Genomic DNA, 27,664 nt, shown 5'->3' on the forward strand with positions numbered 1-27,664 from the left:
ATTATTACGAACGACCCTATTCCGAGAAAGAGAAAATCAGAAGGGCTCTTGGACCCTGGGAACACGTTCACATGGTATTGTTATAATGAATAACAATTTAAGCATCATCAAAGATTTCATGAGGAATACACCCAAGAGAGAAAAGGCAATGAGCTTCAGGCCTGGGGACATAAAATGAGGATAAATCGCTATTTCCTGAAGGTGGGGGAGGGGAGAGGACCCCAAAGGTAACTTCAGGCAGCTGTATCACCTGGTAACTAGTGATGCCTGTAAAGTCTGGATGCTGATTTGCCAATTGGGCCCCGAAGGAACTAGAAAATGAAAAGTCCCTGCGGAGTGACTGTGTATAAAAGAAGTGCTCAAAGGGGGAAGTAAATTTAATTTAAGTATCGTCTCATTTGTATGTTTATTCGAACACTCATAATTTAGTCCTGATCTGTTGACCAGCTTCCTGCTTTATAATTGATTTCTTTTTGAGTTCCAACGAGCTGTTAATTATCTTGTCTACGGCCCGATTAGCGTGTAAAAATCCTCGAGGGCAGGGAATGTGTTTCACTAAAGTGCCGCCAATCAATCCATCTAATCAATCAATCTAATATTTTTGGCTCACCTGCTGTGTGTAGTGAATTTCACTAAGTGCTTTTCGGAAAGCCTAATAATATTAGAAAGCTCAATCCCTGTTCTCAAGGAGTATGCAGTCAATCTGGGGAGAGAGATATAACATGAATTACAAGTAGGAGGAAGTAATATTATATAAAGATAAATACGTGATACGGGGAACTGTGAGTTCAGGTTGGTTAAGTGATCCGGATGTCATGACGTGGGATGGTAAATCGACCACAAGAATGGTAAAAAAAAAAATGATTTTCTTTGGTTTTTCTTTTCAATAATGTTGGTATTTGTTAAGCGCTTACTATGTGCAGAGCACTGTTCTAAGCGCTGGGGTAGACACAGGGGAATCAGGTTGTCCCACGTGGTGCTCACAGTCTTCATCCCCATTTTAAAGATGAGGTGAGGGCAAGGCTGGTGGGATAAGTCGCCCTGGAGAGAATAATAGACGCCTTCCTATTCCCCTGTTGTGACCCCGCATTCATCAGGTGAGGAAGGGAACGGATTGGCCGTGAATCAGGGGGGGAAAAAAAACCGGAAACGGTAGGAAGGGGTCGTGAGGGTTGGAGGAACAGGTTCAGGGTGGCGGGAGCGCACGGAGAAATGATTTACTAAGTCGAGGGGTGTCCAAAAGATACAGCCTTGGACTGGTGAGTTCGACGGGCCTATTTTACATTTCTTGCAATATAAGCCTCCCTTTCCCTGTCTCCCCTAAATCCACCCCGCACCCGCCAACAAAGGAGCCCTGCCCTGGGAACAGGAGACCTCGGCTTAGTAAATCAGGTAGCCGAGCTCGGTCTGCCCAGCACTGCCACGGGCTGGTCGAAGCCATGGAAGTTACTTGGGGTCTGCTGCGCGGGAAGGTAGGGACAGTAGCGGAGAACCGGGAAAAGGAGGGACATTGCCTTTGGAAGCCCGGGACTTTCCAGGAGAACGGGAAGCCCTGTTCCCTCCCGCGGGGTCTGTGCGGAGCGTTTTCTCCTTCTCCATTTCCATCAGGGTCTCCTCCTCCAGGGAGGTTTCTTGTCCAGCTCTAGGAGAAGCTCCTTCTTTTCCAGGCCCAAGACGGGCTCCTCGGGGAGGGGTTTGTAATCTGGGAGCAGCGAGGGGCAAACTGGGGCTGCTGGTCAGTGACCAGAGGCCTTCCCTATTTCGAGGGGGCTCCGGTTCCTGGAGAATCTGGGGCCGGCCAGAACAGGGTCAGGGACAGCTCCCGCCAATGCCCCGGGGGTCCGGTGCCAACGTCTGACCCGAATGGGGTTGTACCACCCAGTGTGCAGGTGGAGCCCGCGGAGAGGAGCATTTATGCCATCTCTTGCATCTGTGTATCAATGTGTGAGTGCGTGTACCCATGTGAGGATGTTGTCTTTTTATGGTATTTGTTAAACGCTCAATATTTTCAAGCACCGTTCTCAGCGCTGGGGTAGAAACGCTTATCAGGTTGGACACAGTCCTAGGCACGACATTTTTGTGGTGGGTTTCTATCCCTGTGATTGCCCTTTGCAACGTGAACCAGCCCTTTACCGTCACGAGAAGGGGGGTCAGGAGAGGAGCAGCGTGGCGCAGTGGAAAGAGCACGGGCTTTGGAGTCAGGGCTCATGAGTTCAAATCCCAGCTCTGCCACTTGTCAGCTGTGTGACTGTGGGCAAGTCACTTAACTTCTCTGTGCCTCAGTTCCCTCATCTGTAAAATGGGGATTAAGACTGTGAGCCCCACGTGGGACAACCTGATTCCCCTGTGTTTACCCCAGCGCTTAGAACAGTGCTCTGCACATAGTAAGCGCTTAACAAATACCAACATTATTATTATTACACTTGGTCTGCGCTCAGCCGAACTGTTTGAAAGATCGAGGCGGTTGGTCATTGAACTCAGTTTGTCGGTCCTGGATCTAGTGGGATTCATCTGAGCTACAGCCCAGAAGGGGACGCAAATTAGAGGAGATGGTTAGACGAAACAGATAGGAAAACTCATTAAACTACACCAAAAGGGAGCCCCAGAGTGTTGGTCGAGGCAGGTACACGATCATGGGGGAACTGCCTTATTGACAGCCATTTAGTGGCTAAGAGCACGGGCCCTGGAATCAGGACTCATGAGTTCGAATCCCAGATCTGCCACTTGTCGGCTGTGTGACTGTGGGCAAGTCACTTAACTTCTTTGTGCCTCAGTTCCCTCATCTGTAAAATGGGGATTAAGACTGTGAGCCCCACGTGGGACAACCTGCTTCCCCTATGTCTACCCAGCGCTTAGAACAGTGCTCGGCACATAGTAAGCGCTTAACAAATACCAACATTATTATTATTAATTGAGGGCTAATTAGAAGCTCTTGGCAGACCATTACTTGGCAGCAGCATCTTCAGGTTCCTGGGAGGATGAGGAAACAGAGTCATCTTCTGCCGGGGCGGGGAAAGATTCATGATAGCCTTCGGCAAGAAGCACTTGCCTTGCTATTGAACACATTTTGTGCAGGTCGGAGGAAAGGAGTGGATACCGAAGCGAATACCCTCCGACCCCCACCCCAGTCTGCAGCAGACACACAGCGATATCAGGCCCGTGTTTTAATAGGATATGGGTTTCAGGAACCAAGGCATCAGCTCAGGGTTGGGTTGGACCGGAGAAGCAGCAGCAGTTGCAGCATTGGGTCGGAGGGAGGATTGGCTGGTACATCCCTTGGGGAAGAGCTGGGAAGGTCAGAGACTGACTCCCCCCCACCCCCAGAGAACGCAAAATCCAGAAGGGAAAGTGGCTGCCAGAATAGTCGGGGGGTGGCCAGCGATGGCGGGGAAGGGGGAAGTCGAGGCCCGGAGGGTTGTAGAGCACCGGAGGAAGTGAATCGGGCACAGGTCCATCTCCGAAGCCACAGGACCAGCTTCTCAGGAGGGTGAGATGCACAGCTGGGGAGATCACCTCAGGAGTCCTACAGGTTAGAGTGAAGACAGTCACCCCAAATCCCCTAATCCCATCCGTGGCACCTGCTTTCCTATAGAGGGTGCCCAATGCACTCTAAATCCAGGATGGGGTAGAGCCGCACCTTGTGGACAGGGAACTTGTCTATCAGTTTTGTTGTATTGGACTCTCACAAGCGCTTGGTATAGACCTCTACACTTACTAAGCACTCTATAAATACTACTGGTTGATTGACTTTTTGGAGTTAGGCTCGTTATCTTGTGGGAATGGGGGGGTGAGAGAAAGGATCGCATAGAAACAGCCTCTGGAGACTCCTTAAATTATGAAACAGTCTTCAAGCTCCCTCCCCCAGTCAGTGTCATTATGGCCCCACCAAGGGAGCAAGGAACGGGGGACTGGAGCTGGAGGAAGAAGAACTCTACAGAGGAGACTGAGTCCCTACATCTCTTCCTGCCTCTCTGGACGATCACAAGAGGTCAAAGTGAGAAGAGGCCGGTTCTTTGTACAGGCAAAGGAAGGGACAGAGACCTTACCTGTAGGCTGAGGGCCTGAGTGTCCTGGAAAAGAGAGACATGATGATAAGTTTGGGCAGAAACAGATAGAACCCCTTATCTTCCCCCTGCCCCTTTCTCCCCCCAACCCAGGGGCTCCACTAAGGCCAGTGAACACGGCAGCTGGGAGTCAGGAGAGAGAAAGGGACAGGGTCACTGAATGAATTGGGATGCATCTATCCTAACAGCAGGGGAATCATGTGGGGAATCCTAGAACTCAGGAGTCCTCTCCCTTTCACCTGTTGTTAACTATCCAACCCCAGGCTGGAACTCTGTCACTGCTCTCAGCCCTGCTGCTGCTGTTTGGAAGAATCTGAGTCATTCATTCGTTCAATAGTATTTATTGAATGCTAACTGTGTGCAGAGCACTATACTAAGCGCTTGGAAAGTACAATTGGGCAACAGAGACAATCCCTACCCAGAAAAGGGCACAGTCTAAAAGGGAAGAGATAGACAACAAAATAAAACAAGTGGACAGGAATCAATAACATCAAATTAGATAAATAGAATTATAGATATATAGTTTGGAATCTCCTGCTAAACCCCTTCTAAGGGATGAGGGGAGTCTATAGACTGGGCCGGAGACCCTCGACTCCCTGAGCCCCGGTCCCACTAGAGACCCTGGGGGAAACACAGGGAGAGACCCCGCTCTCATCTCAGATCCCTTTACCTTTCCGGCCCTTGAAGTGGACGGTGAATCCTACGGCGAGGAAGATGAGCCCCAGAACCAAACCCCCGACTCCGCTCAGCATCTTGCTCCGGGCAGATTCAGACTGGGCCCCTGGGAAGGACAGGTCACACGGGGTCAGCCCCCAGAGTCCCCTCCATGGACATTAGTGGGCAGCCTGGGAGTTGGGGAACAGAGAAGTCGGGAGATAGCCAGGTTCCTTCTTGAAACTTAGACTGGGGTGGGGGGCAAGTGGGGTCAAGGGCCACCCTCCTCCCAGGGTCATCACCTAAGAGGTAGAAGGGCAGGAAGGAGCCTGGATCTCAGCTCTGAACCAGCCTGGGAAGGGATAGAAGAGGAAAGTCCAGGGCCCAGGGCAAGGTCTCCTGGTGGGGAGTCTCCCATCTTTCAGATCAACTCCCCAAGTCTCCTAAGGATGAGCCCAGGGTCTTGAGGGGCGGGTGACTGGGTCCTCTGATCTCCAACGGAGGGGCTAGGAGCTCTCCAATCTCCATAGCATTGAAATCAAAATGGCTGGAGGTCATGCCGGGGCAAAGCCCCAGGACACAGAGGGTCAAGGAGGGACACAAGCCACAGGATGTGGCATGGGGGGCAGGCGGGGCAGGGGCAGCCTCTCACTCCACTCCACGGTGATGGGTTTCTGCAGGCTGCCATGCTCCACATGGCAGACGTAGACGTCTCCGCTCCTGGGGGTCATTTCCAGCATCACCAGGACCTGGAAGGTCCAGTCTCCATGACGCATCAGGTCCGTGTGCACGACGCCGTCCTTCTGCTCCTGTCCATTCCGCAACCACTGGACTTGGATGTCTCCCGGGTAGAACCCCGTCACGGAGCAGGTGAGCGTCTGGTGTTGTTCCAGGGGTTTTGCGTTTGTCTGGGAGACCTTCACTGTGGGCTGGACTGGGGGAGGAGGGAAGCAGGAGAAGAAGTCAGAGACCATAGGACTGTCTTCCCTCAGGCGACCCAGCAGCACTAAGGGCTTCCTGCCCAGTCTGACCCTAACTCTTGCTTACTGCTTCCTCCTCCATGGTGTCTCCAGTCCCACTGACCCACCTTCCACCCCTTTCCAGGGTGCAGTGGAGGTGGTGGTATTTATAAAGCACTCATGTTGGCCAGGGCACTGGACTAAGTGCTTGAAGAGAAAATGGGATGTTTACCCATCGCCCCTCCGTGCTCCTTACCCTCTGCCCCTCCATGCCCCATCCCCTAACACTCCTTACCTTAACTGCCCCTCTGTAACCCCTTCCCAGATGCCCCTCTAAGTTCTCTACCCATTGCCCTTCAATGTTCCACCCCGTTCCCTAACCACCCCTCTGTCCTTCCTTGCCCCTTATCCCAATTTCCTTCCCTGCCCCATGTCCTGCCACTTTTCCCTGTCTCCTGCCTCACTGCCCTGGTATCCTCCTACTCTACCTCCTCTCTGTGGCCCCTACCCACGGCCCCGACATGACCCCCATCCCACCACCTCTGGATCTCCACCCCACTGTTCCCTCTTCCCCCCAGCATCTCTATGCTCCCCATCATACCTGCGTACACCTTCATCTCTTCCCCTTCACACCCCCCACCCCCCGTCCCTCCATACTCCCTTCCTCACCACCCCTCCCGGCCCCTGGTCCTTCACCCCTCCGTGCCCCTGACATCACCAGTCTTCCCTACTCCATGCACTACCACATCTGCACGCAGCTCTCTCTGGAAAAGAGTGTGGCCTAGTAGAAAGAGCACAGGCTTGTGAATCAGAGGGCCTGGGTTCTAATCCTGTTGCTGCCACTTTTTAATTTCTTTCTTTGATGATATTTGTTAAGCACTTACTATGTGCCAGGCACTGGATTAAGTCCTGGGATTTCATTTATTTCTTTGATGATATTGGTTAAGCACTTACTCTGTGCCAGGAACTGTAGTAAATCCTGGGGTAGATATAAGACAGTCAAATTGGACACAGTCTTTTTCCCACATGGGGCTCACAGTTTTCATCTCCATTTTACAGATGAGAGAACTGAGGCACAGAAAAATTAAGCGACTTCACCAAGGTCACACAACAGACACGTGACAGAGCCAGGATTCAAATTCAGTGAACACTTTTGGACTGCCGGCTCGGGCTCTCTCCACTAGGCCTTGCTGCTTGTCTGTGTCTGCTACTTGACCTTGCACAGGTCATTTCACTTTTCTGTGACTTAATTCCCTCATGAGTAAAATGGGGATTCAATTCCTGTTCTTCCTCTTACTTTGGACGTTAGCCCTCTGTGTCCAGCCTGATTACCTTGTATCTACGCCAGTGTTTAGTACAGTGCCTGACACACAGAAGGCACTTAAAAAATGTCAATGTGCTTCAGCAGAACATGTACTGAAACTGGAACGCTGCAGAAAAGATTAACATGGCCTCTGCCCCAGGATGACAGATACATTTGTGAAGAATTCCCTACTTTTTTACTTTGAAACCATATTGAAGGCACATGTCCTCCAAGAGGCCTTCCCTGACTAAGCCCTTATTTCCCTTTCTCCCAATCTCTTCTATGTTGCCCTACACTAAGATTTGCTCCCTTTAGTCACCTCTCCCACAGCCCCATGACACTCATGTACATAACCATAATTTATTTATATCTGTTACTGTCTGCCTTCCCCTCTTGACTGTAAACTCGCTGTAAGCAGGGACTGCTTCTACTAACTCCGTTATATTGTACTCTCCTAAAGCCTTAGTACAGCATTCTGCACATAGTAAATGCTCAGGAAATGTGATCGATTGATTGATAACAATGGGAAGCAGCACGGCCTCACGGAGAGAGCCCAGATCTGGGAGTCAGAAGGACCTGAGTTCTAATCCTCACTCTGCCAATTGTCTACTTTGTGACCCTGGGCAAGTCACTTCACTTCCTCTGTGCCTCAGTAGCCACATCTTAGCAATCAGCTCGCTCCATCCTGCCTCACCTCATTGTTCTCCTCCTACAGCCCAGATTGCATACTCTGCTCCTCTAGTGTCAGCATCCTCACTCTACTCCAACCTTATCTATCTTACTGCTGACCCCTTTCCCACATCCTCCCCCAGCCTGAAACTGCGTCCCCCTCCATTTAAGCCAGGTCACCTCTCTCTCCATCTTCAAAGCATTATTAAGGTCACGTCTCTTCCAGGAGGCATCCCCAAATTAAGACCTCTTTGAGCTGACTCTCCCTCTTCCTTCTGTGTCATCTCTTCATTCATTCAATTGTATTTACTGTCTGGTCAACTGTATATATTTTCATTACCCTATTTATTTTGTTAATGAGATGTACATCGCCTTGATTCTATTTATTTGCTATTGTTTTAATGAGATGTTCATCCCCTTGATTCTATTTATTGCTATTGTTTTTGTCTGTCTGTCTCCCCCAATTAGACTATAAGCCCATCAAAGGGCAGAGACTGTCTCATCTGTCACCGATTTGTACATTCCAAGCGCTTAGTACAGTGCTCTGCACATAGTAAGCACTCAATAAATACTAATTGAATGAATGAATGGGCACCTACTGTATGCAGAGCACTGTACTAAAGCACTTGGGAGAGTCCAATACAACAACAAACAGACACATTCCCAGCCCACAGCGAGTATACAGTCTGGGGGAGGGGGGTGGGCAGAGACAGACATGAATATAGTTAAATAAAATAGAGATAGGTACCTAAGTGCTGTGGGGATGGGTGGGAGGAAGAAAAGGAGCAAGGCAGGGTGACGCAGAAGGAAGTGGGAGAAGAGGAAAAGGGGAGGTTAGTCAGGGAAGGCCTCTTGGAGGAGATGTGGCTTCAATAAGAATTTGAAGGGGGAGAGAGTCATTGACCATGGGATAGGAGGAGGGTGGGTGTTCCAGGCTAGAGGAAGGACATGGGGGAGGGGTCGGTGGTGAGATAGATGAGGGCAAGGCACATTGAGAAGATCGGCAGTAGAGGAGTGAGTGAATGTGCAAGCTGGTTGTAGGGGGAGAGTAGTGAGGTGAGATAGGAGGGAGCAAGGTGATTGACTGCTTGAAGCCAAGGGTGAGGAGTTTTTGTTTGATATGGCAGTGGATGCACTTGATATTTGCCCCCCCTGCATCCTCACGGGACTTATGTATATATCTTTAAAAGATATATTTTTACATATAAATATATAAGATATATTTGATATATATTGAGAAGCAGCAAGGCATAGTGGATGGAGCTCAGGTCTGGGAGGCAGAAGGTCATGGATTCTAATCTCAGCTCCACCACTTTGCTACATGACCTTGGCCAGGTCATTTCATTTCTCTGTGCCTCAGTTACTTCATCTGCAAAGAATGAGAATAAGAATTTTGGTATTTAAGTGCTTACTATGTGCCAAGCACTGTACTAAGTGCTGGGGTGGATACAAGCAATTGGACACAGTCCCTGTCCCATGTAGGGCTCACAGTCTCAATCGCCACTTTGCAGATGAGGGCCCTGAGGCCCAGAGAAGTGAAGTGACTTGCCCAAGGTCACCCAGCAGACATGTGGCAGCCCGGGGATTAGAACCCATGACCTTCTGACTCCCAGGCACCTACTCTATCCACTACACCTGCAAAATGGGGATGAAGGCTCTGAGTCCCATCTGGGCCAAAGGCTGTGACCAACCCCATTTGCTTATATCCAGCCCAGTGCCTAGTACAGTGCCTAGCACATAGTAAGCATTTAATAAGTGCCATTATCATTATTTTCATTACATATTACAAATTATTTATATCAATATCTGTCTCCCCCTTTAGATTGTAAGCTCATTATGAGCATGGGATGCATCTGCTAATTCGGCTGTATTGTACTCTCCCAGATACTTAGTACAGTGTTCTGCACATAGTAAGTGCTCAGTTAATACCATCGATTTATTGAGTTGAGTTACTGAGGACTTCATTGCCCAAGAAGTTGAAGCATAAGAGTTGAGCCTTCACGGAATATCTCTGCTTATCTGCTATGTGACCTTGGGTAAGTCACTTCACTGCTCTGTGCCTCAGTGACCTCATCTGTAAAACGGGGATGAAGACTGTGAGCCCCATTTGGGACAGGGACTGTGTCCAACCCGATTTGCTTGTATTCAGCCCAGGGCTTAGCACAGTGCTTGGTACATAGTAGGTGCTTAATAAATGCCACAATAATAATGATAGTTATAAATTATAAGTTATTTATTTATATTAAATCACTTATCTAGATTGTAAGTTTATTATGAGCAGTAAATGCATCTGCTAATTCAGTTGTATAGTACCCTCCCAAATGCTTAGTTCAGTGTTCTACACATAGTAAGTGGTCAATTAATACCATTAATTGAGTGATTAATCTATAAAATGGAGAGTAATACTATGACCCATGTAGGACATAGACTGCATTCAAATTGATTAGCCTGTCTTTACGCCAGTGCTTAGTATAGTGCCTGGAACATGGTAAATCCTTAACAAATACCATAAAATAAAATAAATTGCAATAGAATAAAATAAAATAACCAATAGCATTAAAATAAAGGGACCTGGATTTCATCCAAAACAATAGGCCTGTATTTACCGCAGTGCTTAGTACAGTGCCTGGAACATAGTAAACATTTAACAAATACCATAAAATAAAATAAAATAAGTAGTATTTTAAAAAAATGGAACCTGGACTATGTCCAGTTTGATTTGCTTGCATATACCACAGTGCTTAGTACAGCACCTGGAACACGGTAAAACTTTAAGAAATGAAATAAGATAAAAGAAAAGAAAAGAATGAATAGTATTTATAAAATCTGCACATGGATTGCATCGAAATTGATTAGCTCGTCTTCACCCCGGCACTTAGAACTGTGCCTTGGTTCAGGACTTGGCACACAGAAAGGGCCTAACAAATACCATCTTTATTACCTGGACCACAGTAAACACTGGACAAATAGTATAAAATAAAATCAGATAAAATAAAGAACAGCATTATAAAAAGAAATATGGAATGCATCCAAATCGATTAGCTTGTGTTCACTCCAGTGCTTGGCACAGCACCTGGAACATAGGAAAGCTTTATGCTTTATATTATACCCATATATGCCTAATATATTATGTACATTAGAATACAATGTAATGAGATGAAATGAAATAAAAAGGAATACCATTCAAAAAAATAATGGGACAAGGCCTGTATCCCACGTGATAAGGTCGTATTTACCCCAGCACTTAGTACAGCGGCCGGTGCATAGTAAGAAGTAGCACGGCATAGTGGACGGAATACGGGACTGGGAATCCGAAAGTCCCGGGTTCTAATCCCTCATCTGGCACTTGTCCGCCGCGTGACCTTGGGCAAGTCCCTTCGCTTCTCGTGCCTCAGTGACCTGGTCTGTAAAATGGGGATTGCGCCTGTGACCCCACGTGGGACGGGGACTGCGTCCCACCCTATCTGTTTGTATCCACCCCGGCAATGAGTACAGCGCTCGGCACAGAGTAAGCGTTTAAGCGTGAAATGTCACGATCGTCATTATGAAGGGTACGCCTTGAATGGATGAAGTTAAATAACGAAAGCATTTTAATTATCGACTAGGTGGAATCTGTCCCAGGGGGTCAGTACCGTTCCGGGCACAGAGTAAGCGCTTAAGAAATGTCATAATTACTATTATCATTATTATGAGTACGCCTCGAATGAATAAAATTAACTCACGCAGACCATTTTAAAAAGCGACTGGCTCGAATCCGTCCCACGGGTCAGTACCGTGCCTGGCACGGAGTAAGCGCCTACCGCATATCGTAATTATCATTATTATTACGGTACGACTTGAATAGATAAAATTAACTAACGAAGACCATTTTAAAAATCGATCAGATGGCATCCGTCCCAGGGGTCCGTACGGTGCCTGGCACAGAGTAGGAGCTTACAACATCTCGTAATCATCGTGGTTATGGGTAGGCCTTGAATAGATAAATAATAATAATGTTGGTATTTGTTAAGCGCTTACTAGGTGCCGAGCACTGTTCTAAGCACTGGGGTAGACATAGGGGGATCAGGTTGTCCCACGTGGGGCTCACATTTAAAAAATGGATGCGGTGGCATCTGGCCCAGGGGTCGGAACGGGGTGGGGCCCAGAGTAAAGCGGTAAGAGGTGTCGAAACGATGAAAGAGAAGAAGGACTGTCGGGGAAGAAGGAGCGAGGCAGCGCTGGGACTTTTGTGACCCCGTCGTCGGGGTGGGGGTCCGGCCCGCTGCGGGGCGGCTGCGGGGGTTGGGGGCTGCGGGGGCCCTGGGGGGGAGGGAGAGGGGAGGGGAGACCCGCCCCCGCTCACCTCGGCGCTGCACCGTGAACTGCTCTCCCACGCCGTAGTTGTGCCTGCAGTAGCGGTTCACCGCGCCCCGCCTCTCATCCAGGATGTCCTGCTGGCTGTTCCAGTACTGGGCGTCCGGGCGGCCCAGCTCGGTCACCGCCACGTAAACGCCCACGTCGTTGTCGAAGCGCGCGATCTCCTGCCGGTCGTAGATGTGCTTGTGCACGTAGCTCACCCGCTCCGTCCCGTTGTGGAAGTAGCACTCAAACTTCTCCTGGATCAGGAAATGCTCTGCGGGGAGAGCGGAGCGTGCCGCGGTGATGCCCCGTGCTGTCCGTGCTGCCCGCGGGGAGGGGAGCGAGGGAGCAGCGACACCCACCCCCCCGACTCCCCCGTCCTGCCTCCCTCGCCCACCCACCTCCCATTTGGCTTCCAAGCCCCCCATCCCCCGGCCCCCTCCTCCCCCCCTCCCTCCCTCCCCTCTCCTCCCTTCTTCCTTCTGCCTCCCCGCCCCCACACTCCGCTCCTCTGCCGCTCGCCTCCTTAGGGTCCCCCGATCTCGCCCGTCCGGGCCCCCGCCCCCCGGCCCACGTCCTACCGCCGGCCTGGACCGCCCTCCCTCCTCACCTCTGCCAAACTAACCCTCTTCCCCCCTTCCAAGCCCTCCGGAGAGCATCTCCTCCAGGAGGCCTTCCCAGACTGAGCCTCCCTTTTCCCCCGCTCCTGCTCCCCTCCCCGTTCCCCCTCCTCCCTCCCTCTGCTCCACCCCCTTCCTCTCCCCACAGCACTTCTGTCTATTTGTACATATTTATTATTCTACTTTATTAATGAGGTGTCGATATCTACGATTCTATTTGTCTATTTTGATGGTACTGATGCCAGTCTACGAGTTCTGTTTTGCTGTCTGTCTCCCCCTTTTAGACTGGGAACCCGTTATTGGGCGGGGATGGTCTCTATCTGTTGCCGAATTGTACATTCCAAGCGTTTACTACAGTGCTCTGCGCAGAGTAAGCGCTCAGTAAATACTACTGAACGAACGAATGAATCTCATCACAAACAGCACGGCCTAGTGCCTAGAGCCCGGACCTCCGAGGCGGAAGGTCGTGAGTTCCAATCCCGCCGCCGCCCCTCGTCTGCTGGGTGCCCTCGGACAACTCGCTTCACTTCTCTGGGCCTCGGTGACCTCGTCTGTAAAATGGGGACGGAGACTGGGAACCCCCACGTGGGAGAGGTCCCGCGTCCGACCCGACTCGCTTATATCCACCTCAGCGCTTAGTACAGTGCCTGACACATAGTATGCACTTGACCCATTCCGCCTCTGCCACCTGTGTGACCTTGGGTGAGTCACTTCACTTCTCTGGGCCTCAGTGACCTCATCGGTAAAACGGGGATGGAGACCGTGAACCGGATCAGCTGGGATCCACCCCAGCGCTTGGTACAGTGCCTGGCACCTAGGAAGCACTTAACAGATTCCACCTCTGCCACTTGTCTGCCGTGTGACCTTCGGTGAGTCACTTCACTTCTCTGGATCTCGGTGCCCTCATCTGTGAAATGGGGATGGAAACTGTGAGCCCCGGGCGGGGACTGTGTCCAACCTGATTTGCTCGTTTCTGCCCCGGCCCTTAGTACGGTGCCCAGCATAGAGTAGGCACTTAACAAATACCATCATCATCATCATTACTATTATTACTATTTTCAAAAGTGTCCAGGTTGCCTCTAGACTTTGAGCTCGTTGTGGTGAGGGACTGTGTCTATTTATTATATTGTATTAACAATGATAGTGTTTGTTAAGTGCTTACTATGTGCCAAGCATCATTCTGAGCGCTGAGGTAGATAAGCTCATCAGGTTGGACACAGTCCCTGTCCCACGTGGGGCTCACAGTTTTAATCCCCATTTTACAGATGATGGAACTGAGGCCCAGAGAAGTTATAATGATAGTAATTATAATCAGATATCTGTTAAGTGCTAACTCTGTGCCAAGCACTGTTTAAAGTGCTCGGGTAGATACGAGGTAAGCGGGTTGTACCACGTGGGGCTCGCGGTTCTAATCCCTATTTTACAGATGATGTAACTGAGGCTGAAGGAAATTGTCTTGCGCAAGGTCCCACAGCAGACAAGTGGCAGAGTCAGGCTTAGAACCCAGGTCCTTCTGACTCCCAAGCCTGGGCTTTATCTACTAAGCCACACTGCTTCCCAAAATAATTATGCTACTTGTTAAGCATTTGCTATGTGCCAAGCACTGTTGTTATTATTATTAATCGTATTTATTGAGCACTTACTGTGTGCGAAGCACTGTACTAAGCGCTTGGGAGAGTACACCATAACATCCAAAACATTCCCTGTCCACAACGAGCTCAAAGTGCCAGGGTAGATATAAAAATGAACTAGGTTGGACACAGTCCCTGTCCCACATTGGGCTCATACTTTTAATCCCCATTTTTTACAGATGAGGTAACTGAGGCCCAGAGAAGTGAAGTGGCTTGCCTAAAGCCACACGGCAGACAAATGGCAGGGCCAGAATTATGGCCTATAGATAGAGCACGGGCCCGGGGAGTCATAATCCCTGCTCTGCCACTTGTCTGCTGTGTGGCCTTAGGCAAGCCACTTCACTTCTCCGGGCCTCAGTTACCTCATCTGTAAAAAGGAGATGAAGACTGTGAGCCCTGTGCAGGGCAGGGACTGTGTCCAACCTGATTTGCTTGTATCCACCCCAGCGCTTAGTACAGTGCCTGGCACATAGTAAGCGCATAACAAATACCATTGTTGTTATTATTAGTAATTATTATTATTTTGACCTCCTTACTTCCAGGCCTGTGCTCTATCCACTACATAAGTGCTTAATACAGTGTTTGGCATACAGTAAGCGTTCAATAAATACTAATGAATAAATTAAAAACCCTCCCGTGACCCGATGGCTCCCTTCAGTTATCGCCCCCATCTCCCTCCTACCGATTCTCTCTAAACTGCTTGGGCAGATTCTCTAAACTCCCTGCCTCGAGTTCCTCTCCTCCAATTCTCTCCTTGATTGATAGATTGATTGATCGATGGAGAGGGGGATGATTAGATTGAAAGGGGACTGGAAGACAGGGAGGGCTTTGACAGGAAAGGAAGAGTCACAGAGAGGAGTGTTGGTGGGAAAGGGGCTTGTCGAGGATGAGGAGGAATGGGGGGTCCAGAGGGTGTAGGCATTCCATCAATCAGTCAATCAATTTGATTGAGTGCCTATTGTGTGCCGGGCAGTGTACCAAGTGCTTGGGATAGAACAACACGACACGACAACATAACAGACACATTACCTGCCCACAGTGAGCTTACAGTTTAGAGGTGGAGAAAGACACTAATATGCATAAATTACAGAAATGGACATAAATGCTGTGGGCCTGGGGTGGGGGTTGGTGAATAAAGACAGCAAGTCAGGGCGATGCAGAAGAAAGTGGGAAAAGAGGGAAGTCTTGGAGGAGATGTGCCTTCAAAAAGGCTCTGAAGGGCAGGGTCAGTAATTGTCTGTCGGATTTGAAGAGGGAGGGCATTCCAGGCCAGAGGCAGGATGTGGGCTAGGGGTAGGTGGTGAGATAGACGAGACCGAGGTATAGTGAGAAGGTTGGCATTAGAGGAGCGAAAGGTGCAGACTGGGTTGTTGAAGGAGAGAGTGAGGTGAGGTAGGAGGAGGTAATTTAATCCTTGGAACTGCCCCTCTCCTCATGTCAAATAGAACATACTTCCCCTCTGCACATTCAAAGCCCTGCTGAAATCCCACTTCTCCAAGAAACTTTCCTGGATTCATTTCCCAGCACACTGACATATCATCCCTTCAACCAACTCGGGCACTTACCCAAACCTATTGCCAAATGTGTGTGTGTGTGTGTGTGTGTGTGTGTGCGCACGCACGTTTCTTTGTATCTTTGTGTGCACGTGCACACTTGCATGAGTGTGCCTGTGTGTGTACGCAAATTATTTTGACTGCTCTAGTTGTAAATATTTTAATATTTGTCTTCCCAGTTAGAATGTAACCTCCTCGTGGGACGGGAACCTGTCACTTCTTTATTCTGGACTTTCCAAGCGCTCAGTAAAATGCCCCGCACAAAGTAGATGATGAAGAAATGCTGCTGCTGCTACTATTAGGCCTACTATTAGTACTATTATGGACCATGGGCCTGGGAGTCAGAGGACACAGGTTCTAATCCCTGCTCCGCCACTTGTCTGCTGAGTGACCTTGGGTAAGTTACTTCACTTCTCTTTGCCTCAGTTACCTCATCTATTAGAGCCCATTGTGGGCAAGGATTGTCTCTCTTTATTGCTGTATTGTACTTTCTAAGTACTTAGTACAGTGCTCTGCATACAGTGAGCACTCAATAAATACGAATGAATGAATGAATGAATGAATGAATGAATGAATGAATAAAATGGGAATTACAACTTTGAGCCCAATGTGGGACGGGGATTATGTCCAACCCAACTTGCTTGTATCCCACCCAGTGCTTAGCACAGTACCGGGTGTGTGACTAAGCACTTAAATAACATTATCATTAATACCTTTAAATTGTACATTATAAATTATTTATATTAATGTCTATCTCCCCCTCAAGACTGTAAGTTCGTATGGACAGGGAACAGCTCTGCAATTTTGTTGTACTGTAGTCTTGCCAGGGGCTTAGTACAGTGTTCTGCACATAGTAACTGCTCAGTAAATACCATTGATTGAATACCATTGATTGATTGACTGATAATTAACCGGACCCTTAGCACAGCCTTATTTCCCCTTTCCCGATTCCTATTAGCTCTTCCCTGCACCGTCGGAAATTCTCCACTATTTTTAATGGTATTTGTTAAGCGCTTACTGTGTGCTGAGCAGTGTACACACCTGGGATAGATACAAGCTAATCAGATAGGACTCAGTCCATGTCCCACATGGAGCTCAGAGTTTCATCCCCATTTTACTGATGAACTCACTGAGGAACACAGAAGTTAAGTAACTTGCTCAAGGTCGCCCAGCCGACGAGTGACGGTGCTGGGATCGGAACCCACGTCCTTCTGACTCCCGGGCCCGAGCCCTCTCCAGTGGGCCACGCTGCCTCTCATATTCGGGTTCTACTCCTCACTCTAGCCTCTTCCCCTTCCTTCTCCTCCCTCCCCTTTATCTCATCACCAGAATTGATTGACGTCTACTACATGTGGAGCACTCTCCAGGGACTTGGCAAAGTACCACAGAAGTGCCCTCAGAAGCTTGCAAGGTAATGACTTTCCTCTTCTATTCGTTCACAGCAGGGGCCTCTCTGGAATCCTTAATATCTCAAGAGGTTCCCCCGCCCTCTGCCCCAGTCTCGACTTTAGCCACTTTATTTCATGCCCCCCATTCCCTGCCCGGGATCCCACTGGAGGGCCTCTCCCCAAACCCCTAGCCTCTTCCCCATGTCCTCGGCGGGACCAGGTTTCTGGGATGTTTAATCTCTGGTGGTGGGCACCAGTCCAGCCCGAGAGGGATTGGGGAAGGGGAGCAGCGGTTCACCTTGCACCCCTGGACCTGGATGTAGCCAATCCTCCCAGGATGGGGCTGGAGCGGGGCATCCTCCGGATCCCCCCTCTTCCCACAAGGACATCTCGGGGTGCTGGGCTCTCTGGGGGCAGCTCTCTGCACTCACCTGGAGTCTCCCGGCCCCCGGCCCCGGGGGATGTCAGCACCATCAGCGCCACTGCCACAGCTGCTGCCCAGAGACTCCAAGGGACCAGCAGAGACGCCATCCTGTAGGCCGGAGAGAGGGTGGGAAAGTGAGGAGAATAGCAGTCAGGACGGCTCCCACCCAATGCCACCTGCCCCCCAAATCTCTCAGGGTAAGAGGCAAGGGCTTCCCCCTGTCCCCTCAGGGATTGGTCAGCCTGTGGTGAATGAACCAATCAAAATTGGTCATATCAAGTGTCATCATTCTCTGGGCAGAGATATTCCGTGACGGCTCTATTCTTATACTTCAACTTTTTGGACAGTGGAAACCTCAGTAACTCAACTCATTCAGCTAACCAATCGATGGTATTTATTGAGCGCTTACTATAGGCCGAGCACTGTAATAAGCGCTCGGGAGAGTACAATTCAACGGAATTAGCAGACACATTCCCTGGACAACTCAGTGGGAGAGTGAGGGGTGGCTTAGCTGGGAGAATTGTTAAGTTGACCCGGTAAATTCCAGGGTCTTGCCCTGGAGCTGGGCAGAGGCAGCCTTATGGTCAGTGCACCTAGCCCCTGAAGGAAGGTAGAGTACGTGAGATGTATCTGCCCCTTGGGTTCTGGGGGTCTCCGCTACCCGGGGCCTTAATAATAATAATAATAATAATAATAATAATAATAATAATAATGTTGGTATTTGTTAAGCGCTTACTATGTGCAGAGCACTGTTTTAAGTGCTGGGATAGATATAGGGTAATCAGATTGTCCCACATGAGGCTCACAGCTAATCCCCATTTTACAGACGAGGGAACTGCGACACAGAGAAGTGAAGTGACTTGCCCACAGTCACACAGCTGACAAGTGGCAGAGCTGGGATTTGAACCCAGAGCTCTGACTCCCAAGCCCAGGCTCTTTCCACTGAGCCACGCTGCTTCTCTAGGACAGCTGAAGAGGTAGGGTCTCCAGGCTAATAGGGAGAGACTAAAATTTAGTGGAGCTGGAAGAGATCATTGAACCCCTGGTTCTAATCCCAGCTCAGCCACTTGCTTGCCGGGGGACCTAGGTCAAGTCACTTAACTTTTCTGTGCCTCAGTTTCCTCAACTGTAAAAGGGGAATTCAATTCCTATTCTCCTTTCTTAGATTGTGAATCCCAAGTACCTGGTTATTTTATATCTACCGCAGTGCTCAGTACAGTGCTTGGAACATAGTAAGCATTTAATAAAAACCACTTTTACCATTATTGTTGTTATCATTACTACTACCCCTAAAGGAGAAATATTCTCAAGATACCTGGACCCCCCTGTGATTGGAGTTGAGCTATCAAGTCAGGGTGATCTTTCCCTGCACCACAATACTCCTTTCCTGGTGGACAGAAGCTGTGGGAGTTGCGGGGACGACGACACATACCTTCAAATTGGGGGTATCCCTTCAATTGTTTGGGGTCCCTCTCGGAGAATTATGCTATCTCCCCTACTGGCTCCCTCACACAGCCCTTTAACCCAGCAACAGCGGTGTCACCTCAGGGGATCCTTCTGATTGGCTGAGACTAGCTTGGCTGGAATTTCCCTCTCCCAGATGGGTCACTTCAAGCCCAACGCTCTTTGCCCCTGTTTCTTCTACCACTGCTCCACCGTTCAGGGCAGCTGCTGCTGCTGAGACCTCCGAGAGGAGAATGGCCCCAACGACAGCCTTAGCCCTGAGGGTTCTCTCCCTGGCTTCCCTCCTGGCCACCCACTGCACCAGAGCTGTTAAGTGTGAGTACCGAGTGGGACCCCAAAACCCTGGGTATAGGGGAGAAGAGATGGAAATCGGAACATTTTCCATCGCCCTAGGCCAGTTATAACTCAGATGGGCCTGCCATTTTCCACCAAAATCCCTACAGCTTTATCTTCCTCCAGGGCCCCTTCCCTTCCACAGGGTGCATGGCTCTCCTCTCTTTTCTCTAGAGCCTCCTCAATGTTGTGGGGATCTTTGGGGGGAGGATGCTCCTCTCCCTCCTTTATGGGGAAGCCTGTTGAAATGAAGCCCCCGGAGCTACCCTGGGGATATTGAACCTGAGGTCTCTGTTCCCTCTCCTCTGGTGCATTTAGGAAAGCTAAGGAGTACTGCGTAGTAGGAAGAAAATTTAGTAGTCATAGCATTTATGGGTCGCACACCTGGTGTCATAAAATTGGCACCAGAGGACAAAATAAATTAATTGAGCAGATCTGAGGCCTAAGCCATGTCCTTGGGCTAAATTTCCCCAACCCAGCTCTCTCAAGGATTCATCCTTTACAGAAGGTACCTGTTGGCCCCACCGTGTTCTCTCCCCTCCTAACTGTGTTGGGGATCTCAGGGATTTCTCCTCTTTTCCTCGGGGAGCCTGCTGACAGAAGGCCTCCACGTTCTGGTCTGCAACTTTGTGACTTTGCTGGAGGCTGGGGGCATAACAGGAGTGCATGGTGGGGCAGCTTCATCTCTGCTCTGCTCCTCCCTGTGGGAATCAGTCCTGTGAAGACCGGAAGGATTCAGTGCATGTAGACAGCTTCCCGCTCTATCCTTCTACTCACTGCCCTAATCATCTGCCATCCCCCTGCAGAGCCTTGCTGAGGGCTGGACCATCGTAGTGGCCAGAGCCTGGCAACTTCATCCAGAAAAAGTCCTGCATGTTCCCAGCTCTGGGACTGAGCTCTGGTCAGGGTAGGGTTTGTCCAGCTTCAGCCAAGGCCAGAGGATACTGACCATTCCCTAGTCTTGTGGATCCTTTCCAACCCTCCCCTTCTCCCAGTGGCAGTGAGAGGAGGAAATCAGTCAGTCAGGCAATAGTATTTCTTGAGCACTTACTGTGTGCAGAGCATTGAACTAAGCATTTGGGAGAATTTCCAACCTGATTTGCTTGTATCCACCCCAGTGTTTAGCACAGTGCTTGGCACATGGTAACAAATACCATAATTATTATTATTACAATATAACAGACACTTTCCCTGCCGACAGCAGGGTAGGTGGAGCTGACAGCCAACAGAGCTGTCCTAGACATCCTTTTCTCCTCTTCCCTTTCTCTCCCCTGTAGGGGAGCATATGATAAGCCAGGCTGAGTTCTCCCAGATGCACAGCCCATTGGGCCTGTTCAGGTTGGAGGTTGAAAAGGAGTGAGGCCTAGTGCAAAGAGCACAGGCCTGGGAGTCAGAGGACCTAGGTTCTAATCCCGGGTCCACCATGTACCTGCTGTGTGACCTTGGGCAAGTCACTTAACTTCTCTGTGCCTCAGTTCTGAGGGCCCTTCCCAACCTTCCCCCTACAGTGGCAGTGAGAGGAGGAAGTGGGAGCGGGAACTGAGAAACGATTCTGAGTCGATGGGGTTGTAAAGATGGAGTTTATTTCTTTACCGATCTTAGGGGTTTTAGGTTCGCGAATGTGAAATATCACACACACACACACACACACATATTTTATCACCTTGTGCAATCTCAGTCTTTCCAGAAAACCACTCTGTCAGGGAAGCTGTGTATGGATCACTCTGAATGGTTATTGGTCAGAAGAAGCTGCTTTATCTGGCCTAGCTCTTTCCTGTCTCTCTGTGGAATCCTTTCTTCCTCAGGTTGAAGAAGCAGCGTGGCTCAGTGGAAAGAGCACGGGCTTTGGAGTCAGGGCTCATGAGTTCGAATCCCAGCTCTGCCACTTGTCAGCTGTGTGACTGTGGGCAAGTCACTTAACTTCTCTGGGCCTCAGTTCCCTCATCTGTAAAATGGGGATTAAGACTGTGAGCCCCACGTGGGACAACCTGATTCCCCTATGTCTACCCCAGCGCTTAGAACAGTGCTCGGCACATAGTAAGCACTTAACAAATACCAACATTATTATTAGGTTGGAAGGCCCTCAACCCCATTTGCTGCTTTTTCCCCAGTTTATTTCCTCGGAAATTCCCAAAGGATATTGGACAAACTCCACTGGGCTCTTCATCAAGCTGTTAGTGTTAACTTGGCTCTAAAGTGGATGAAAATTCAGTGGAGGGTGACCCCTACCTTCAGATACTGACCTTTGATGTTCTAGGTAACAACCCTTGGTAGACTTCAATTCAGTAGAGTTGGTAGATAGGGTCCCTGACTACAGGAAATTTACTCTATGGATTATGTATACCTAATTATAAATTTTGGCTATGCTACAAGGAAGCATCTGAAGGGTACCAATCCAAGTGCAATAAGTGATAAACGAGGAAGAGTGAGTAGAGGGAATGAGAGATTAGTCACAGAAGGTCTCTTGAAGGAGATATGATTTGAGTAGGGTTTAGAAGGTTGCTCCCTCACTGCCCTGTCTCATGAGAGAGTAAATCCCTAGAGGAAAGAATTTGCTTCATGAAACCCTCCTGCCCTGAAGCAACAACTGGAAGGAGGTCTCTGGGGCTACCCTGGGGTTCACATCCCTCGAGCAACTGCACCTATTTCTTTATGGAACATTTGGACAAACGCACCCACCTGCCCCCTTGACACAACCCTACTCTCACCCCCGAGGGCTTAGGGAAACTAGACTGAAAGAGACAATGAAGAGGCCCAGTTGAACAGTCCTTTTATTAATGATGTGTATATATTTATAATTCTATTTATATTGATGCTATTGATGCTTGTCCACTTGTTTTGTTTTGTTGTCTGTCTCCCCCTTCTAGACCGTGAGCCTGTTGGGTAGGGATTGTCTCTATTGCCGAATTGTACTGTCCAAATGCTTAGTACAGTGCTTTACACACAGTAAGCGCTCAATAAATATGATTGAAAGAACGAATTAATAAATCCCTTTCTCTTCCTTCCATTCTTTCCCTTATAGGGGAGCATACTCTAAACCACGTGGAGTTCTCCCAGACCTACAGCCCGTCGGGAGAGTTCGTGTTCAAGTCTTAGAAGCAGCATGGCCTAGTGGAAAGAGCATGGGCCTTGCAGTCAGAGGACCTGGGTTCTAGCCCTGGATCCACCACGTACATGCTCTGAGACCTTGAGCAACTAACTTAACTTCTCTGTGCCTCAGTTCTCTCATCTACAGATTGGGGATTCAGTTACCCTTCTCCCTCCTACTCAGACTGTGAGCCCCACGATGGACTTGATTATCCTGAATCTCTACTTCAGTGCTTACCACAGTGCTTGGCATATAGTGAGCACCTAACAAACCATAATTATTATTATTATCCCTGTCCTAAGTCCCTCCCTGGGGTATGATATGGTTAACACTCACTCCCATCCCACATCCCATGGAAACTCATGTTTGCAAGACCCTCTGTCTCTCCTCTCCATAGCAAATCTAACAGGTCCCACTCCTTGCTGCTCGCCCTTTCAGGGCCTCATGTTGAATTCCTCTCTGGGGTGTTTGCTGTTGGCCACATCTCTGTCTCCCCTACCCAGGGCCAGATGAGTCTCTAACTGCCCCCCTGGGGTGCCCTGCTTCCTCCAGAGATGGGACAATGACCCCTAGTGCTGGGCAGTTGGTAGAGGGACTCAGAGTGAGAGGACAGTCCTCAGGTGGGGATGGGTGAGCATTTTCTTCTTATTACCAACGCTCTAGGGTTAGGCAGGATCACACACACACAACATATACATACTTATCTCCATTCTCCAGCCTACTCACCTTTCTTCCTCTCTCTTTCTCTCTCTTTCTCTCTCTTTCCACTTCCGGTTTCTACCATTATCATTCCCCCTTTTCCACCCTATTTTCCTTCTCACGCCCATCACATTTCCTCCTGAAATTTCTCCTTTTCCTTCCCATGATAAGGGAGCTGTGCATTTCCTCTTTCAATCCAACTTTATGAAACCTCTTTCCCTCATTTTCTCCCCCTTGTCTTCTCACCCCTGCAGGGGAACATAGAATAATCCAGGCGGAGTTCTCCCAGACCCACAGCCCAACGGGGGAGTTCATGTTCGAGTTTGATGGAGATGAGATATTCCACGTGGACCTGGACAGGAAAGAGACGGTCTGGCGCCTAGCCGACTTTAGCAACTATGCCAGCTTTGAGGCACAGGGAGGACTGGCCAACCTCGCTGTGGACAAGGCCAACATGGACATCCTGATTAAGCGTTCTAACCACACCCCCGCCACCAATGGTACCTGCTCCCATCCCTCCCCTGGGAGCCCAGACAGACTAAGGAGACCCCCCCGACCCACCCTGGTGTCTTTCTCCTTCCAGTGGAAGCTGGGGTCCCCATCAAGAGCAGCCCCACCCTCACCCAGGTGGCCAGCTCTAAACTCCTACCAGTTTGGTGGTCCCATTCCTCCCACCAATGGAGGCTTCCCTGTGGGCTACATCCTGGAACTGACTATACAGCCCCTGATTCCCTCACTTCCATCACAGCCCTGACCACTCCAGCACTGGTCCCCGGGGGTCCCATAGTTCCATAGGCCAGATGCAAACTTACCTTATCACAGGATTTTAACAACACCTGAGGTCTCGTGGGGAGATCTGAAAGGACCCAAAATCAGGTCTTTTTGTCCTGTAATCTCTTCACATCCCCGCAGCCATTGCCTAACTCCATCACCCTCGTCCTCCCCAGCTTGGGAGCCAAGTGTCATTTCCACTCGCAACTTTGATGTCATGTCCTCCTCCTCAACAGTGGCCCCCGAAGTGACCGTGTTCCCCGAAAACCCCGTAGAGATGGGGCAGCCCAACATCCTCATCTGCTTCGTCGACAAATTCTCCCCACCGGTGGTCAACATCTCGTGGTTGCGCAATGGGCAGCCATGGAGCAAAGGCGCGTCCGAGACAGACTTCTACCCCCGCACCGACCATTCCTTCCGCAAGTTCCACTACCTCCCGTTCATCCCCTCTGCCAACGACTTCTACGACTGCAAGGTGGAGCACTGGGGTCTGGAAGAGCCACTCCTCCGTCACTGGGGTACGTAGTCCCCCTTCCGCTACCACCCCATGATCCACTAGTTCATTAGGACCCAGGAGTCTTAATTCTGGTCTCCCAGGTTCCTCTCTGAATTCCTTTTCCTCTCCCAGAACCTAGGTGTCCTGTCTCCTATAAAACACCCTTCCCTACCCTTCACAGTGCTCTGACCTTGTGTATCCTTCCTCCTTCCAGAACCCAAGGTGCCATCTCCCCTGACCGAGACAAAAGAGACTCTGGTCTGCGCCCTGGGCCTGGCCGTGGGTCTGGTGGGCATCATCGTGGGCACCATCCTCATCGTCAGAGGCCTGCGTTCAGGCACTGCCCCCCGGCCCCAGGGTCCCCTGTAAGTTGGGAGCTCCTTGGGAACCCAACTGGAGAGATGCGGGGAGGTCAGAGGAATGGGGAATGCAGAGCCAGCCGATGGGGGATGGTGGCAGCTCAGATCTATACAGAAAACCAGAAAGAAGAACGTGGTGGGAGACAAAGCACTGGGATTGGTTAACAATGGTTGAGTGGGTAGCGGGAAAAGAATACGTAAAGGAGCTCAGGACTTTACAGACAACAAAGTTTCTCTCCTACTCCAGGTGAAGACCTTTCAGTGGAAGGAGTCACCCGTGAGTGAGAGACCCCGGCTTCCTGCCCTGGCTTCCACCTGTCTCTCTTCCTAATTTTTGTTCCTGCTGATTTGCTCCATTCACTCTGCATCACCCAACTCCCACTGGTTGATCAGATCTACACATCTTCCAGCCTTGGCCCTTTGACATCCAATCCCTCCATCTGACTCTCCATACTGGACACACCATGTCTACTCTTCACCGCAGTCTCCCTGCCTGCCTCCCTCCCTCTCTCTATCACTACCTCTCTGTCTCCCCTCTGCCCAATCAAGCTCGTGTTGATGTCCCTAATGGTATTAATTTTTTGCCCAGTTATTTAGCTCTTCTGCATAGTTCCATAGAACAGTTGTCCCCCGCACATCTGATTTTCTTCCCTGATGGAATCCAGCATCCTTGGCAACCAATGGGAATCTCCCTTGAGCTCAATGAGAGTTTCCCAGACTCCCTCACGGCTGTGGACTCCACCCTCACTAAGACCACAAGCATCCTGGAACTGACCCGTGTTCTGGGCATTAAATGATGTTTCCCCTACTTGACATCCACTCTCTTCCGTCTTGATTTTTCCCTTGGAAGTCAGTCGTGTATCCCATAAGATGGGTCAGCTTGAATCGAAACTATTCCCTGACAACCTTGAGTAGCCACTGATCCATAATAGCCTTCAGGGTCAGGTTGGTGCAGGAGCACCACTAAATATGAGTGTTTGGCGTAGATTTGGTCATGAACAAATTTGGCAACCTCACGCTTGTCCTCCAGACAGTGCCAGGAAAGCAAGCTTCTGTTTCATCACCCACTATTTTTGTGGAACTGGGATTGCTTGGCCTACAATGGTACTAGGCCATGCTGGGCTGGCAGTGCCAGTGAAGGGAGGAGGGTGGGCAGGGGCCCCACATTTCTGTAGCATGCAAGGCTCTAACCTAGAATTCATGAACCAATATTCCCTTTTCTTGAACCTGCTGTATTTTTATGCCGGCATGACCTCCACTGGTTATACATCCCTTTTACTAAGTGGCAGCTGTAAACCCATGAGATGCTCTGAAACCATTAAACTTCCTGGGGTCTATACTGAAGTCTCCTGAGTCCTTCTTTATGGGATCATCTAGGGTGGGGGCAATCAAAACACAATATTAGTCTCTGTTCCCCAAGCACTCACTTGGCACTCAAATCCCAAACCTTCTCTGTCTCCCCAATCTCCAGACTAATGCCAGTAATGATGATATTTATGAAGCACTTAATACGGTCCAAGTCCTGAATAAGTACCAAAGTAGATAAAGCATAATTAGCTTAGACACTTCCCCTATCCACACAATTTCAGAGGGAGGGAGAACAGGCATTTCTTCTCTGTTACAGGTGAGGAAACAAAGGCCCAGAGAGGTTAAGAGACTTGCCCAAGGTCACACAGCAGGCAAGTGGCAGAGCTGGGAATTGAATCCAGATCTCCTGGCTCCCAGCCCGCTGCTCATTCCACAAGGCCTCAGCTCTTCTCAACCATTCATAAAAGCATTTGGCAGATGTTTCCGTCCAGATGGACAGTGAAAACCCAAGTATCTAGAGTGGTCAAGAGTTAGGGGATGGAGGGACTTGAGTTGTCAACCTCTTGGAAGACTGCAGCTCCCAACTTCAGGAAGTTTTGACTCCTGACTCTAGGTTGTAAATAGGATTCCAGGCCTGTGGAACTACAACTCAGCAACTGGTGTGGTTGGAGTCCTTGAGTCTGCAGGAAAGTGGAACAACACTAAACTCTGAATTGGTTCTCCAAGATTCAAGAAGACGTAGAAGATGAGAGAACCAAGATCTAGGTGACTTTCACTGCCCCCTTAACACCCCTCTCTACTGAAAGTAAAGATAAGGACCTCAAAAGGGCTTTACTGGCATGATGGATTGCGGTTTGTAGGCCTTCCAACACTCCCACACTCCTCTTTCCCTTCCTACAAGACTCATGTCCATCCCCTCTTTGAGTTTGCCCTTAGCCACCTGGCTCCCTCACCATCAGGCCCCTACATGTCATCCCAGGCCCATGATCTCATCTTGACTTGCACCACCATTCTGGAAAAGACTACAGCTGAAACAAGGGGTCTTTGTCTTATGTTGTTTTAGTGTTTTTAATGTCTCACCTAGCCTTATGTGACTGTCACCAGGCTCCTGTCTCTCCTTTTTATATGTAGATTGTGAGTACCTTCAGGGCCATTCATTCATTCATTCATGGCCAGGGACCTCTCAAACCTATTTTCCCAACCCCAGGTAGCTGATAATATGGTATCTGGAATTTCTGTACTGATGGGGGTTGAGGTCTTTAGGAACTATCACTGGGATACAAAGCACAGATATCATAGAGTGGCAAGGATTTAAGAAGGCCTAAAAGCTAACCAAAGGACTATGGGATTGTGGTTGGGCCCATTTCCATGGATAAACTGGGCCAGGCAGTGCTTGGAATTATGGGTTTAGTGGGTGGAGCATGTGGATTGAGAAAGGTGTCTGCTACTGCCTTGTGGGGTCTAGATTAAGTGAGACATCCGACTAGGCTAGAATCATCTGGTCCCCCAGAAATACCTGGGACTGTGATTTTCCCAACATGGA

At 49.6% G+C, this 27,664-nt stretch overlaps 2 protein-coding genes and 2 non-coding genes across 5 annotated transcripts; 3 read left to right on the plus strand and 1 right to left on the minus strand.

Moving 5' to 3' along the window:
• Nucleotides 1-3,149: 3,149 nt before the first annotated feature.
• Nucleotides 3,150-17,781, minus strand: LOC100088053 (HLA class II histocompatibility antigen, DR beta 5 chain). The gene is made up of 6 exons (XM_029054067.2): nt 17,611-17,781; nt 11,992-12,261; nt 5,371-5,652; nt 4,735-4,845; nt 4,047-4,070; nt 3,150-3,523 (listed from the first exon to the last, which is right to left on the minus strand). Exons 1-6 carry the CDS (start codon nt 17,708-17,710, stop codon nt 3,510-3,512), a joined length of 801 nt encoding a protein of 266 aa, XP_028909900.1. The 5' UTR covers nt 17,711-17,781; the 3' UTR covers nt 3,150-3,509.
• Nucleotides 7,074-7,176, plus strand: LOC114807693. Its single transcript, XR_003755768.1, has one exon. It is a non-coding gene; the product is annotated as a U6 spliceosomal RNA (small nuclear RNA).
• Nucleotides 17,782-19,234: 1,453 nt separating the features above from the next.
• On the plus strand, nt 19,235-26,152 carry ORAN-DRA (MHC class II DR alpha). 2 transcript variants are annotated; one of them, XM_007656064.3, is made up of 5 exons: nt 19,235-19,382; nt 23,442-23,687; nt 24,195-24,476; nt 24,669-24,819; nt 25,061-26,152. In XM_007656064.3, the coding sequence occupies exons 1-5, from the start codon at nt 19,301-19,303 to the stop codon at nt 25,062-25,064; spliced, it is 765 nt and encodes a 254-aa protein (XP_007654254.1). In that variant the 5' UTR covers nt 19,235-19,300; the 3' UTR covers nt 25,065-26,152.
• On the plus strand, nt 25,877-25,966 carry MIR1342 (microRNA mir-1342). The gene has a single exon (NR_034666.1). It is a non-coding gene; the product is annotated as a microRNA mir-1342 (primary transcript).
• Nucleotides 26,153-27,664: the final 1,512 nt, after the last annotated feature.

Source organism: Ornithorhynchus anatinus, chromosome X3 (genome assembly GCF_004115215.2).
Source record: "Ornithorhynchus anatinus isolate Pmale09 chromosome X3, mOrnAna1.pri.v4, whole genome shotgun sequence".
NCBI classification, from domain to species: Eukaryota; Metazoa; Chordata; class Mammalia; order Monotremata; family Ornithorhynchidae; genus Ornithorhynchus; species Ornithorhynchus anatinus.

Coding starts and splice junctions, on each gene's coding strand:
- LOC100088053 (XM_029054067.2), bottom strand. CDS start 17,710: ATGGCGTCTCTGCTGGTCCCTTGGAGTCTCTGGGCAGCAGCTGTGGCA. Junction 12,262..17,610: donor CGGGGGCCGGGAGACTCCAG/GTGAGTGCAGAG, acceptor CTCTCCCCGCAG/AGCATTTCCTGATCCAGGAG. Junction 5,653..11,991: donor GTTCACGGTGCAGCGCCGAG/GTGAGCGGGGGC, acceptor CTCCTCCCCCAG/TCCAGCCCACAGTGAAGGTC.
- ORAN-DRA (XM_007656064.3), top strand. CDS start 19,301: ATGGCCCCAACGACAGCCTTAGCCCTGAGGGTTCTCTCCCTGGCTTCC. Junction 19,383..23,441: donor CTGCACCAGAGCTGTTAAGT/GTGAGTACCGAG, acceptor TCACCCCTGCAG/GGGAACATAGAATAATCCAG. Junction 24,477..24,668: donor GCCACTCCTCCGTCACTGGG/GTACGTAGTCCC, acceptor TCCTCCTTCCAG/AACCCAAGGTGCCATCTCCC.